The sequence below is a fragment of the Physeter macrocephalus genome, chromosome 4 (assembly GCF_002837175.3).
Source record: "Physeter macrocephalus isolate SW-GA chromosome 4, ASM283717v5, whole genome shotgun sequence".
Classification (NCBI taxonomy): Eukaryota; Metazoa; Chordata; class Mammalia; order Artiodactyla; family Physeteridae; genus Physeter; species Physeter macrocephalus.
Window position 1 is genome coordinate 129,230,410 of NC_041217.1, and position 16,060 is coordinate 129,246,469.

The 16,060-nt window shown below is 36.3% G+C and overlaps 1 protein-coding gene across 2 annotated transcripts in view; it reads right to left on the minus strand.

Moving 5' to 3' along the window:
- Positions 1 to 16,060, minus strand: part of CACHD1 (cache domain containing 1) — a 217,369-nt gene that overhangs the window by 126,505 nt on the left and 74,804 nt on the right. For both annotated transcript variants that reach the window (XM_024119787.3, XM_028489306.2), the window contains exon 2: positions 8,492 to 8,554. In XM_024119787.3, coding sequence (XP_023975555.1) covers positions 8,492 to 8,554 — 63 coding nt within the window. The remainder of the gene's footprint in view (positions 1 to 8,491; positions 8,555 to 16,060) is intronic.

Sequence of the window (16,060 nt, forward strand, 5' to 3'; positions counted from 1 at the left end):
ACCTAACATCAAAGGAAGGAATAACACCAAACTTATAATCTTGAGGAATTTCCATACTAGTTTTATAAAGTCAGTACCCTAAAACCAAAAAGTGATAAGTGAAAAAGGAAAAAGAGCAAAAGAAAATCAGGAGTTTGGGGAGCAGCGTGGGCTGTAGTTATAAATATGGTGGTCACCTCTTTCAAAAGGTGACACTTGAGGACAGACTTGAAGGAAGCGAAGGCTCATGGGGATACATGTTGGAACAGAACCAGTGCAAAGGCCCTAAGGCAGGAATGTGCCAAGAAACAGCAAGGAGGCAAGTGTGGTATCCTGCAGGCCCAAGTCAGGAAAGTATCAACATATGAAGGAAAAAGGAAGGGATCAACTGTTCAGTACTAATGTTAGTGAAATACAACGAGGACCCTGGATTTAGCAAAGTGAACGTCACCAGTGACCTTGAAGAGAGCGGTCGTGGGACTGGTAAGGCCAGAGAAGGTTTTAGAGAGAATGGGAGAACTGGATCTAGTGAGTATAGACACCTCTTGTGATGGGCTGTGCCTCAAAGGGGGAGAAAGAAATTGGGCAGTAGTTGGAGAGGAAGGTGGTGTCAAGAGAAGAGGTTTTTTTCTTGTGTGTTTAAGATAGAACAGCATGTTTACATGCTAGTGCATGTGATTCTGAAGAAAGAAAACTGATACCACAGAAGAGAGAAGGAGACTGTTAGAGGAATGCCCTTGGCCCAATGTCAGGTGCATCTCTCCTCTATGAGTATGCAGTTTTCCTACCAATTTGCCCATTTCAAAAGAATTCTGAAGTCTTCTAAAATCAGCCACTGCCAACAATCAATAGTTTATGAAATACTGCAATTATTATGAAGATAATGCTTGCCATAACATTGAATAAACTGTTAACATAAATAATTACTAGGGCACTTGAAAAAAAAAGTTAGAGCAAACTCCTGAAACATGTCCAAAGTAGCTTTGATTTTTTTAGTGATTCAATCAAGCGCCCCAAGAAGCTTTTCCTCCTTTTGTTTTTTTCTTCACTGCTCTGTGTTTTATGGACCACATTTTGATATCTTCTAGGGCACTTGATCAAAAATTTATTTTTCTTGATGCAGGTTCAATTTCATATAATGCCCTTATGTGCTCACACAACTTAATTTCTTAAAGTATTCAAAAATGGAGTCTATGGGAGGTGATCCACTCAAGAATGTGTGCATGGGATATTTATTTTCCCGATGCTGTTGCCATAGTTTTTTGGCAGCAAAACTATATAATGAACTAATTAAAAATTTAAAACACATTTTTAGGCAATTTAGAACCACACTCTGAAGGTTAATTTAAAAGAAATAATGAGAAAAAGCAAGGAAAAGTCTATATACCATAGAGAGCTTTGTGGTAAGAGTCAAGAATCACAAAATGTTTTTTATTAGTTTTAATTATATTGCTCCCCTAACCAGAAAGATATTAACACATTAGATTTACTGCCTAATTACATAGTATGCATAAGTCAGATCCAACTCTCAATAAGCTTTGATAGTAAAGAGGGAGGGCAAGAACCCTTGGGGCTCTAGTTTTCATTACCCCAAAGGAGAAATGATGGATAGAAAATGCAAGTCAGTATTCCAGGTACTACGAAACACACAAAAACAAGCATAAAGAAGTGGTTCCTTTCCAACTAAAGATCGTGAGCTATAATTAAGAGGACATAGGTCAATAATCTACTTTGAATAACTAATCTGTTTTTGGCTTACCAAACAAATCTTTAGAAGCAGTTGTAATTGTTCTTATAATTGTTAAGAGGTTATTAGTGCCCTGGATGAAAGTGGAAACCACCTTTAGGGGCACTTAAGTCCCCAAACAAGGTGAAAGCCAGAAATGTGGGAAATAAGCCAGTGTCAGACCCTGCTTTTTACCCTGAGAATTGGACATAATCTGGAGACCCTGAGCTTCCACTTTGATGATGGTACAGCACGATGTGGATAAGAGAGAAACCTCAGGGCTTGGCCAAGGTGGGAAATCTGATAGGAGGTACTACATAAAACTATAGCCCAAAGAGCTATGCTTTCAACACAATGAGGAAAACAGAAGGGACGGCTAGAAAATTAGAAAGACTCTACAGATATCTGGAAATTTTAGAACATAGTTTTAAATAACTAATAGATCAAAGAAATGATAAAATACGCCTGAAACTAAACAATAAAAATAATACATATCATAGGTGGCCACTATTACCATACATATACAATACTTTTCTGGAGGCCAGTGTAGCAGGACACAGAAAAGAAATTAAAAATGTAAGAATTAGAAAGAAAGAATCAAATCTATCTTATTTGCATATATGATTATTTACATAGAAAACCCAAAGCAATCTATAGGTAAATTATTAGGACTAATAGCTTAAGAAGATAATTAGATATAAAATAAATACATAGGACTCAATAGTAACAGAAAAATATCAGTTTTTTAAAAAATTCTTATATAACAGCAAAGAGCCACAGATGCTCTCAAGAAAAATAAATGAGAGAGAGTGGCATGGACATATATACACTACCAAATGTAAAATAGATAGCTAGTGGGAAGCAGCCACACAGCACAGGGAGATCAGCTCGGTGATTTGTGACCACCTAGAGGGGTGGGATAGGGAGGGTGGGAGGGAGACGCAAGAGGGAGGAGATATGGGAACATATGTATATGTAGAGCTGATTCACTTTGTTATAAAGCAGAAACTAACACACCATTGTAAAGCAATTATACTCGAAGAAAGATGTTAAAAAAAAAAAAAAGAAAGGAATTGCAAGTTACAACAAAAATAAGATACTACAACACACCTATTAGAACGGCTAAAATCCAGAACATTGACAACATCAAATGCTGAAGAGGATGTGGAGTAACAGTAACTCTCATTCACTGCTGGTAGGAATGTAAAATGGTACAGCCACTTTTTAAGACAGTTTGGCAGTTCCTTGCACTATATTGATACTTCACCATTATATCTGGCAATTGCACTCCTTGGTATTTGCTCAAGTGGATTGAAAACTTATGTCCACACAAAAATCTGCACACAAACTTATAGCAGCATTATTCATAATTGCTAAAATCTGGAAGCAACCAAGATGTCCCTTAATGTACAAATGAATAAACAAGCTGACCTACATACATACAACGGAATATTATTCAGCCATTAAAAGCAATAAGGTAGTGAGCCTTGAAAAGACATGGAGGGACTGTAAATGCATATTGCAAAGGGAAATAAGTCAACCTGAAAATGCTATGTCCTGTATTATTCCAGGGAAGAAATGGGCTACATTTTGTGTTTCAAAACTATAATTTTTAGCATATGAAAGTTTTTATGAAATTAAAAACTTAAATGCAATTCTGTAAATGGAAAAACTATGGAAACAATAAAAAGATCAGTGGTTGCCAGGGGCTCAAAGAGAGGAAAGGAAGGAAGACTAAACAAATGAAGCACAGGAGGTTTTTAAGGAGGTGAAACTGTTCTGTTTGATAACATGATAGTGGATACATGACATTATACACTTGTCAAAATCCATAGAACTGTACAGGAGTGTACTCTAATGTAAGCTATTAACTTTAGTTTTAATAATAATGTATAAATATTGGTTCATTAAGTATAACAAATGTACCACACTAATGCAATTTTTTTCCTAATAGGGGAAACTGTGAGGAAGCAGAGGAGGTATATGGGAACTCTGTGTACTTTCTGGTCAATTTTTCTGTAAACCTAAAACTGCTCTAAAAATAAAGACCACTAATTTTAAAAGGAAAAAAAAAAAGAAAAATAAATGAAGGGGACAGTGTTACCCTTCTGAATACGTGGTACTGGCACAGTGACAGATAAATATACCAACAGAACCAAATCAAACTCACACATACGTGGAAACTTGACTAATGACTGAAAACAGATGAAAAAAAAAAGACAAATTGTTCAACAGATAGTATAAGAACACTTAGAAATACATATGGGGCAGAGGAAAAAGAAATTGAATACCTACTTCACATGCAACACTAAAATCAATTCCAGGTGGATAAAAGTCTTAAATGAGAAAGGCAAAAGTTTTAGAAGACAATAAAGGAGAAAATCTTTATGTCTTTGGGGCAGAATTTAACAACACACAATAATCAGAGACCAAAAAGGAAAAGTTTTTTTTGTTTAACTTATTAATAAAATACTATAAAATATTTAGCTTGAGATAAGAAAGCAAAAGTTTAATTCACTTAAAACAAACATTAAGATCTTTCAATATCAGTAAATCTCTTTGCTTTATGAAACCTGTCTCATAGAGATGACTATTTTTATTTATTTTTTTAAAAGATTTTTTTTGATGTGGGCCATTTTTAAAGCCTTTATTGAATTTGTCACAATATTGCTTCTGTTTCATGTTTTGGTTTTTTGGCCGTGAGGCATGTGGAGATCTTAGCTCCCTGACCAGGGATTGAACCCGCACCCCCTGCGTTGGAAGGCGAAGTCTTAAACAACTGGATCAGCAGGGAGGTCCGAGATGACTACTTTTAAAGGAAAAGACTGGTTTAAAAAAACCTGACTATTAAAATTAAAACTTCAATTCTTTAACAGATATCATAAAGAAAGTGAAAAGAAAAGCCACACATTGGGAGAACATTTATATTTATGAAACATAAACCTGTAAGGGAATCTAATATGGTAACCACTAGCCATATGGGGCTATTTTATTAAAATTAAATTAAATGAAATTTAAAATTTAATTACTCAGTAGCTCTAGCTACATTTCAAGTGCTCAGCAGCCACATGTGGCTAGCGGCTGCTTGATTAGCACCAATATGAAACATCTCCATCATCACAGAAGTCTCTTTTGGACAGAGCTGATATAGAACATGTGTGGAATATTTAAACTTCTAAAATAAAGAGACAACCCAATTTCAAAAATGGACAAAAGACATTAGCAGACATTTGAAACAACAAAACAACAAACATACAAAAATGAACCATAAACATGTAAAAAGTCATTTCAGCCTCATTAGTAATCAGAGTAAAACAAATTAAACCCATTGGATATAATTTCAGACACCCCAAACTTGGAAAAGATTAAAACTCAGTAACAACAAGTATTGAAGACGGTACAGAGCAGCACGTTTCCAGTACTCCGTGTGTAGGAAGGTAAGCCATGGCAACAACTGTGGAAGCAGTTTTGCATTATCCAGACACATTGAACACTCTGGTACCCAGCAATTCTACTCTAGAAAAGGGATTCTCCACCTGAGCTAAACAGTCCGTCTCCTCACCTAGGGCACTTGGAACATGTATAGATACACACACACTAGCATTTAATTGGCAGAGGTGAGGGATAATAATGTTCCTGCAATTCAAAGAATTATTCCACCTGAACTCTGCACCAGGAGATATGAACAACAGCAACAAAAATTACGACACTAGAAACAACCCAAACATCACCAACAGAAAAATGGATACATAAACTGCATTTAATGGAATACCACAGAATTGGAAATAAAGGCACCTTAGTTACAGATATCAACATAGGTGATTTGAAGGAATATAATGCTCAGTAAAATAGCAAGATACATGAATAATACACTTAAGATGTATATAAAGAACAAAAACAGTCAAATAATGAATTTGCGGATATATATATATATATATATATATATATATCTCAAACACACATACACACACAGACACACACAAGCAAAGGAATGACTAACAAAAAAATCAAGATAGACTTATCTGTGGGAGAGGAAGGGAGGTACCACCTGGGAAGGTCACATGGGGGCTTTCTGAAGTAGTGGTAATGCTTTATTTCTTTATATGGGTAGTAGGTTGAGGTGCTCATTTTAATATAGTATTTCTTTATTCTACTCACATATGTTTTATATACTCTTCACATGTTTGATATATTTCACAATTTTAAAAAAGTCAGCTCAATTACTAATTATCTAGGATCCTTGACCTTTCTGAACTTGGTTAGTAATAGTAACTCCACCTACCTTACAGAGTTATTCTGAAGTTTCAAGGAGATAATATATATGAAAGTGTGAATGACTGTGATGGGGGATAGAACAGGAAACCTAAGAGGTAAGCATTTCCCTAAAGATTTCATCCTGGGTACTGGCCCGGATCACAGGGCCCAGAGTTCCTGGGTAGTTATTAATCAAGTCAAGAAGATGTGAGGAGCTCTCTGTTTTGTCACTTTAGAATGGGAACAACTCTAGTCCAATTCAAGCCACAAGAGCATCACAATAATGAAGGGAGAGCAAATACTCGGTAAATATGTAAATATAAGGTTTTATTATTGTTGTTGTTGTTAGAGTGACCAGAGGACTGAAAGGGCCTGGAAATCTTGTCATAGAAGAAGAAATTATCCACGATCTGGGTATTTTAAATTTTAGGCTAAATGATAATGGTATGATAATTATCTCCAAATACTGGATGCAAAAGAGGCATAAGATCTATTTTGTCCAGGGTTCTTCTAAAGAGACTGGAGAAATTAGAGAAAAGTTAAAAAGTACATTCCTAGTCAATATAAGAGACAACTTTTTGATAATCAAAGAGAGAAGGCAGAACTGACGATGTGGTGACTCTCCTTCATCTGACTTATTCAGCCAAAGACAGTTTAGCAGACTACTGTTTTGTATGAAAATATAGATTTTAAAAATAAACTCTGTTAAAATAAAAATATGGATAATATAACTTAGTGTAAACTTACTTTGAAAACTAGCTCTTTTATGTATTAGTCATGAGACTACAGCTAACTTATTCTATCTTTTGGAGTTTCAGCTACCTCATCTGTAATAAGGATAGTATCTTTCCTTCAGGGTTATATGGAAAAAATCAATGTGATAATACACTGAAATAACCAGTGTTCTATGTGTGCTAAACCAGCTGCTAATAATTTTAAAAAATTATTATGGAAGGCTTCCCAACTTGTTCACAGCTAGATAAAAAGAAAAAAGCAAGAACATCACTCCAAGAAAACAAAACAACTTTCATGTTTAAAAACCAGTGAAGGAAGAACTTGTATCTGTTACTCAAGAAAAGCAGTAAAACTGATATCCCTGGATCAGTTTCTTTAAAATGTTATCAAATGGCCTTTGGTCTCCCAAAAAGTTTCCTTGAGCATGCTTTGTGTAGAAACCTTCCCCTATAAAAATCCTTTTAAATTTCATGACCCTAAAGCACTTTCCAGTGTGCTGGAATAAAAATAAGACAGGAATTATGAAGGTAAGATTTGATATAGCAAACCACATTCACTATAATTCAGGTCATTAGTTTTTAAAAATATCTAAAGCTAAGAAAAAGGGTACATGCTTAATGGCTTATGTCCTCTAAATTTAACCTGCAGAAACCAATAAAGATCTTTAATGCCTATAAATAAGAGACACTGAACTTCAAGATCAAATTACAGTAATTTATTATAAATAAATATCCTATAAATAACTTCACTTTAATGATACTTGCAAAACTTTGTCCTCTTGCATAGCACTTCTGAAGTTCAGATCAAGTCAAGCTGTTTTCCATGAATAAGATAAAGGCCCCAGAGAGTTTAAATTATTATGTATTTTCCTATAGTTATCTTTTTATTCTGTGGAAGCACTCTGCTACACTCTGGTTTTTAGCTTGGTCCTGTTTTTTACTTAAGTCTCCAACCTAGCTTCAAATTACCAGTTGGTGGTCACATGGTGTAATGAAGTTGGTGGATTAACTGAAATTAAAACCCAGAATCCTCTTTACCACCCTTCTTTTCAAGCACAGATCAATTATTTATGACCAAGTTCACCAACACTATGTTTTAATTTAGGAAGCAGTCCATTAGAAGCCAGCTATAAATAAAGTAAATAGAATCTGGACTCAGAACTTTTTGACCTCACAGAGCATTGAGAAGATGGGAAAAAAGCAGCAATGGAAGAATACAAGAAGAGGAAAGAAAAATAAAAGAACAAAAGAAGCCAACATCCACTGAGCTGCTTCTATGTCAGGCCTTCCACCTAAAGCACTTCACTTATTCTTAGTTAATTTGACATTACTTCTTTTAATTCTCACAACCCCATCATGCAGATATTATGTCCCTCTGATTTAAGAGTGAGAAACTGTAGCTCAAAAGGCTAAATTGCTTCCTGGGAGTCATGAAGTAAGTAGGAAAACCAGAATTTGACCTGGGGTTTGTCTGATTCCAAAGCCTGGGCACTTTTTCCTATAGCAGATGAAATAATTTCTAATATTTTAAAATTTGAGTAGTTTAGGAATTTCCAAAACAATAACAAGGCACTAAATAATATTTTCAAAGTATAACATGAATAGCAGAAAGCCATCTATATAACCATTATTTCAACTGCTTATAAGAACATGAAGTGGGAGGTTGTCACCATTTTGCTTAAGATGTATATGAAATCATACACAGAAAACAAAAGACAGCCTCACGTGGAGATTGGAAAGAGTAATGAAGTCACATCCAAAACCAAGACAGAATGTTAAATGCTAAATCACCTCTTACCTGCTGTACTTCACTTTCTCCATTTGAGATTTTCTCAGTGTAAACAAAGGAGTTGAATATCCGCTGCAAGGAAAAGAAAATGAACAAACATTAGATTTCCTAAATAAGACAGCCATTTTCTATATGAATGTGTATGTGAATAAGCTGTTTACAGCACAAATAGAATCAAGCAGAAAAATTTAATTAAAATAGTTATTTTACACAGAGAAATTCAAATATCAGCCAAAGTCAATCACACTTATGTAAGCAATATCCATCCACTTCTGTAGTGAAATAAACCAGATGTTACGCTATATTTTTCATTTTCAAAAATACATTTAATTATAGATTTCCGGAGCCCATGCCATTTTATCCGACTGGTATAGTCTGACAAAGTTGTGTTTCTCATTTAAATCCTGCACTCCCTGAATGCTGTAATTGTTTACAGACACTACAGTCTAATGTAATCAAGCTCTTTAAAAAAGATTCTTTCCATATTCCCTCACGTCCCTGTCCAACAAGTACCTACTCAATATTGTCTATCACCTTCATTACCCAAGCAGCCCCTTGAAAGAGTAAAATAATAGGGCTTGCCAAATATGTGTGGCCTTAAGAGAGAATCCCGTCCTTACATGCCAGGAAATAAGACGGCCGCGCCAAGACATCAGTCCAAACTGTGGCATACAAGCACACACATTCTTCCCGCTGGTCTCTGCCTTGCTGGTACCCAGTCCTGCAGACATTGCCTGCATTTACAACATCTTGCAGACTTATGACTTTACCAAACCCCACCATTACTGACCAATCACAAGAGATTAACCTGTAACAAACTGAAAAAAAAAAAAAAAAAAAAAAAAAAAAAAGAACCCAAGAAACGTATCTGTTAGCGAATGAAGGAAAATCAAGGCGCTGGGGCTGGGGGAGGGGTGGGGTGGGGGGATGTTGCTTGGGGGAAGGGAAGCAAACACACTTGGGAAGGATGGAGATGGAATGGGACGGAATTACAGTCTGGAAAATTCTAATTACAAATTATCATAATTTTTCAATGCGCCACTCATTCAGTCAACAGATGCTTACTGTCGTTTTCTTTCCTGAAAATGACTTGCTGATAGGAAAGGTACAGATTTTTAGTAATGGTGATAATGATACTGGTGACTAGTTATTAAATGTTTACTGTGGGGCAGACACTATTCTAAGGCATGTTACACCTATATACCTATTTCAGTCTCATAAAACACCTTTGTGACAGGCACTATTATTATCCCCATTATATGAGGATATATGAGGAAACAGAAGCATATTTTATTGAGTGCCTAATGCAATTCACATTGTACCTCATATGCATATCTTATGTAATAACAAAATTCCTGCAGCTCCAAAGATGAAAAACGAAGACCCTGGGAAATTAGGTAATTTACCTAAAGTCACTTGGCAAGGCTGGAATTTGAACCCAGGCAGTGAGACTCCAGTTATGGTGCTACTAACCCTATTGTCTCATGAGTATTTGCTACCTTTATGTGTAATTCTAAAATTCAAAAGGCTCTGAAAAATCAAAAGTTTTGCATAACACATTTGCTAGCAAAATATGACACGACCTGAACTTATTGGCAGTAAATCCTAACTTGAACTGATGTGTATTTATGTCTTTATTAAACCACTTAGTGTGAGTACTTATTCTTTTTGATGCAGATGTACTAATGCATCTGATTATAGGGTACTGCTTTAGATTTCACTGGGGGTGTTTCATCATCAAGGTGCATCAGGATTCTGAATCCTAAAAGAGACATCATTTTGGAGAAGGAATTATAAATCTGCACACCTCCAGCCCCAGTTTTCTGGTGAACACCTTAGTTCACTAGACAAAAATGCTTTTAGAGGCTGTGTCAATGTCACTGCCACCTACACTCCCAGACCATATTCTCTATTTTTATATAATTTGATTTTCACAACCTGCTCAGTACCAAGAGTGCACGTTTATTAAAAACTAACATAATTCATGAAGTGTCGCCATATCTTCATGAGTGTGGTCAATTTCTTATTTCATTTCTGGCAGCGATATTTCAGTTGATACATTATCTGTCCTGTCCTGGGAGGTGTTCCCCCAAGAGGTGACTGATGGAGTAACCCATGTTCTGGGAAGCAAACCAGATCCACTTTGCTCAAAACAACTACCAAGGGCCACACCTAATGAGGAACCTCAGATCCTTCCCTCTTCTTTGTTGTTAAAAGAAAGGTGAATTCCTCAGTAGTAATAAGGAATATAAGCCAGGAAGTGTTTGCCAGGCCGTGTCCAGCCCCTGTTTTACTCATTCATTTTCTTAACAATTAGTATCAATCATGATGGCCAACACTTTTATTAGAGCCTTTTATGGCTTATAAGTGTTTCTATATTCTCAACACCTAATAAAAATTAGGTGGGTAATAGAAAAGTTTAAAAGAAAGAAGTTATAGATGTGAGCAGTAGTGATCTTACAGACTACTTATATATTTTATACAACCCTCTTACCACCCCAGAAATGAAAGGTGGCCTGCTAGAATAATAGTTTGGAGCTATCACTAAGCAAACAACTTTTTGCCCTTCTCGCCCCAGCGGGGAAGGGTGTTAGTGAAACGCCAATAGAACCTAGACAAGTAACTCACAACTAAACAGGTCAGCCAGCCACGTCTGGTGCAAGGTTAAAAGCTCAGGCTAGTTGTGTGCCCAAGATCTCAAGGTATAGAGTGATATTCCATTATGCTCTAGATTAATGGCCAGTAATAATCTTTCCTAAAATGCAGGGCCTGGCAAGCCCAGTTCTCAAAGGCTTATTAGGCTTAGTACTTTCATAGTTTACAATTTCACATAGATGATCTCATTTGATCCCTACAATAACCCGATGTGGGAGAAAGTGATCTGAAACCTATTTTACAGATTAAAAACTACAGCTCAGAAGTTAGAAAACGCATCACAGGTAAAAAAAATTCAAGTGTTGAGGTCTAAACCTAGGTCGTGAGTTAAAAACAGGCATTGCTTCTAGCAAAACTATTAAATTTATTCACATCACCTTTTCGTTCAGGATAATCTAGAAATCCTAATATCAGCATGCAGAAAAAAAGTGAAGATTGGGGTCTTTTTCTATCAATTTTATTTTAAGCAAGATACAATGTGCTGGTATAACTTTATATACATATGACCAATGTCAGGCATAACTAATAAGAGTCCCAGACAAAGATTTTATCTTTTATTACTTTCTATTGCTACGTAAAACTGTGAAAGGAATAGAATACAGAGTTTTCTGGGCATTTTATTTTTAATTTGAGAGCCAGGAATTCCAAGTGATACACCTAGCTGACATTTTCATGACTGCAAGAGTTTCTTGGTTGTCAGAGGACACGAAAAGTGGAAATGGAAAAAATTTTCTTAAAACATGACATGAAGAGCAATCCCCAAAGGTCAGATTGTTCGTCTTCTCTGATGCTTTGCTCACAGTAACAGGGTTAGGATGTAGGTGGGTCGGGTGGGCATTCCACATTCTATTTCCAGGTTGTCACTTTCCCTTACTCAAATTCCCTCGAGGACCAAAGGAATTCCAGACATTTGAACTCTTAATTTGAGCACAATCTGGAGGGAGTTTGAAGTCAATCTCCTCGGTGTACAAATCCCTGGAAGTAAAGGCAAACATACTGCTTGTTCTTGCCCATTACTCTTCTCATTCCTGTCAAATACGAGAAGTAAAAATACACTTTGTCGTATAAGTGAAAACATCATTAAAATGGGTGAGGGGTTTTTACCAGTTATTTTAAGGAGAAATAGTTCACTGGCTCCTCTTTGTCAGTCATATTAATTTCCATAATGAAAAGAATACAAGAACAACAACGTGCCTTATTCTTAAGCTCAAGGCAACTAAGTACTCTGATCTAAAGACAAAACTGACCTTTCCCTCATTAAAACACATACCTTGGAAAACTGGCGGTATCTTCTAAAGTTAATTATATGCATATCCTGTGACCCAGCAGTTCTCATCCTGGTATATACCTAGCAGAAATGTGTTCGCATTTATCAAAAGAAATCTTAAGAATGTTCATAGCAGCACTACTCATAATAGCCCCAACCTGGAAATTATCCAAATGCCTGTCAGCAACAGAATAGACAAACTGTGTGAATTCACACAGTCGAATATTTGGGCGAGATGAAAATGAACACACAATTGCAACATGCATCAACATGATGACTCTTATAAACATATTACTGAGTGAAAGAAGCCAGACACCAGGACACAAAGAACGTTAATTCCATTTACATCAAGTTCAAAAACAGGCAAAACTAACCTAGTCTATTAGAAGCCAAGATAGTGGTTACCTTCTGTGGAAGAGTCAACTGAATAGGGCATGAAGCCTACTTTCGGGATGCTGAAATGTTCTATCTCTTGATCTAGGTGCAAAGATGTGTTCACTTTTGTGAGAACTCATCCAGCTGTACATTTATGACTGTGCACTGTGTTGTATGTATGCCGTACTTCAATAGATCTACTTTAAACACACATTCTAGGCAGTCTCTTTAAAATATACCCTAGACAAATGTTTTTGTATATTTTAAAAATCATTTATGCAGTTTTAAAAAGGACAATAATCTATTAACTGGGCTATTATAAATACTTAAAAAAAAAAATCTACACCCCCCCAATCTGCAACCAGATGAAATTAGACTGTACCAATGCTGGAGAGTCACCTAGCAATTTACAGATAAGGTCTCCTGAGCCTTCCCTGAGGCTACATATTAATTACTCCCTCAAACTCTAAGTATATAACATGACTTAGTTCTTCAACTTCCCATCAATGGTACTGTACTAACCTGAATTTCCAGCAAGAAAAAAGTTGTCTGTATCTGAGTCTCATCCAACCTGGATGCTCTAAACTTATATGACACAATTTAATCAAATCTCCTCTTCGCATATTCTGTTCTTTTATTCCCTAAGCGCTGCCTTCCCCCTCCTCCCCCAAAGAGGAAATTAAAGAGCCACATTACACTTGAATACAGTTCCCCTACCTCTCCCGCAAGAAAAGAAAAAAAGACATCCTGCTGTGTGTGTGTGTGTGTGTGTGTGTGTGTGTGTGTGTGTGTGAGAGAGAGAGAGGGAGATAGAGAGAGAGTGTAAGTGGAGGGGGAGCTACTTTCCCTCACCTCTTAAGGGCTGCAACTTAGTCCTTCCCTGTCCCCAAGTCCTCACTCCATTGACCCACCCTCCCTACCCACCATCTTTCCCTCCCAAATCTCTCTATTAATTGAGCCTGCTTAACAGATGGCAAGAGAATTCCACTTAACTGGAACAGGAACAATTACATGAGTGTTTAATAAGATGGTCAATCCTGACAGTTGGCTCCACCTTCACTCCTCCAACAGCTCTGCCAAATTTTAACTAGATGTTTAAATGAATGGTATAGCACAAAACCACAGAGGAGAAATAAATACCTCTAACAAGCCTAATAAGATTCTGTTGGACTCCCTCCCTGATCTTTGCTAAGAAAATGCAGGACAGAATTTTTATTCAAAAGCTTATTCTCTTGACGTTTACAGGTCTCTGTCGCAAGCCAATTTGGCTGACAGTTCACTAACAGCTTCATTCCTCTCTGGATCTCTTCCTACTGTTCTAGGAATTGTGGCCAAAGGGGAGGAAAATATAGATCACCACTGTTATCTCAAGATGTTGACCAACATTAACCATGCTGTCACTAAAGCAAACTCCAACAATCACTGGACAGGGAATTAATGGCAACTTAATTTAAGTGTTTCAGGGAAGAAAACATATGCATAACTCTATTCTCCCCTAAGCATACCCCATGAATAAGCTTTTACTAGATTATAAGGGATCACTCTGCCCAGAGTAGACATTGCCCGATTTTTACCAGACTATTTAACCTCACACTGTGGAACACATGGAAGGTCCAGAAAAATGACATCCTCTAAGGAGGCTTCATCATCTGCATTCTGAGATCACAAACCTGGTGCCATAAATCTCCGTCATTGAACAAAAAAATCTCTAAATTTGTTCGTCTGGATACAGGTAGTTCAAGAAAATAGTTTACCAAGAGTATTGAAAAGGTTACCACTAAAAAAAAATAATAATAACCTAACTGTCCAATAGGGGACCGATTAATTACACTTCATCCAATCAATAATATACTGTGCAGCTAATAAAAGTGTTTACAATGATTTTTGTTATTGTTCATATTTTAAAACGAGCATTTTAATACACAAATATTGTTCTAATTATATGTGTGTAAGGGGGGTACATTATACGTAACAGTGTTACCATGTATATTAACAAGGGCACAGAATGGATTCGGGTGCTTTGCAACACATTACCTCACTTAATACGCATAGCAACCCTTCACAGTAGTTAGCTACTATGTCATCATTTTACAGGTGAGAAAACTGAGGTCTTAGAAGTTTGGTTTGCCCAAATGTAGAACACTGTAATTAAGTGGCCAAGTCTGGGCGCAAAATTTGCCTTACTCCAAAGTTTATGTATCATCCTCTATGTAATCATCATCTTAATAGAGAAAACTTAGGTAAAATCTAGAAAGTGACCAAAATAGTAACAGGGCTTGCCTATGAATAATGAATCCAGAACATATATTCTTTCCTCCCCACCCCCCAATCTCAAAATGGAGCATGAATTTCCTTTATGATGGGTAATGACAAACATTTTTCAAAGAGTTGATACACTAGGAAAAAAAAGACATACATTCAGTTACAATAAACTCTACAGAGAACCATTTGTACTAGATCACCACCTTGAGAGCTTACAGAGGAAAAAGTAAATGTAGGGGCTCATGCTTGATCCTCACTATAAATATCTGATCTTGAATACCACAGTGACTTGCAAGAAACAGGGCTATTCCAGTTTCATGACAAAGGGAAATGCTTAGGTACTGAAAATCATGGTAGAGGAAGAGGCCTAGATTGGGAATTTAAAACAAAATGAATCAGTACACAATAGATGACCTTGTGCAAATGGTACCCTGGGCACACATGTCCTGCCCCAACAGACTTCCTTATTTTGTTTTACGGTTGCTATATATAACAAATGATAATAACTATTGCTTGTATAGTGCTTACTATCTGTCTAGCACTAGGTACTTCACATATCTTTACCTCATCAATGTGAAGATAAATTTATGTAGACTGCACTAAAAACATTATGAATGTATTTCACATACCATTATGATAGTTATTCGAACAGTCTTGATGGTTATTCTATTATTATTCTATTCCATTACTGTTCATCTCTTAAGAATATCCTCTTAATGATAGCTATGCTATGATAGTTGGAGGTACAGGGGGCCAAAAATACCTGTAAAAATATTTATCAACTCAAGTCCCACCTCATCCCTAACAAGCTCCCAAAGGTAATCTCTCCCTTCTCTGAACTTCTGCAGCAAAGACACTCTATGCTACAGTTAAAGTAATATGCTCACTGTAGAAAATTTGAAAATATGTAAAGGAAGAAGAGGGAAAAAAAAATCTACTGTCTGACCACTCAGTAAAAACCAGTTTACAGTTTACTTTATTTCCTTCCACTCTTCTGGATTTCTAGGTTCTAACTTTGT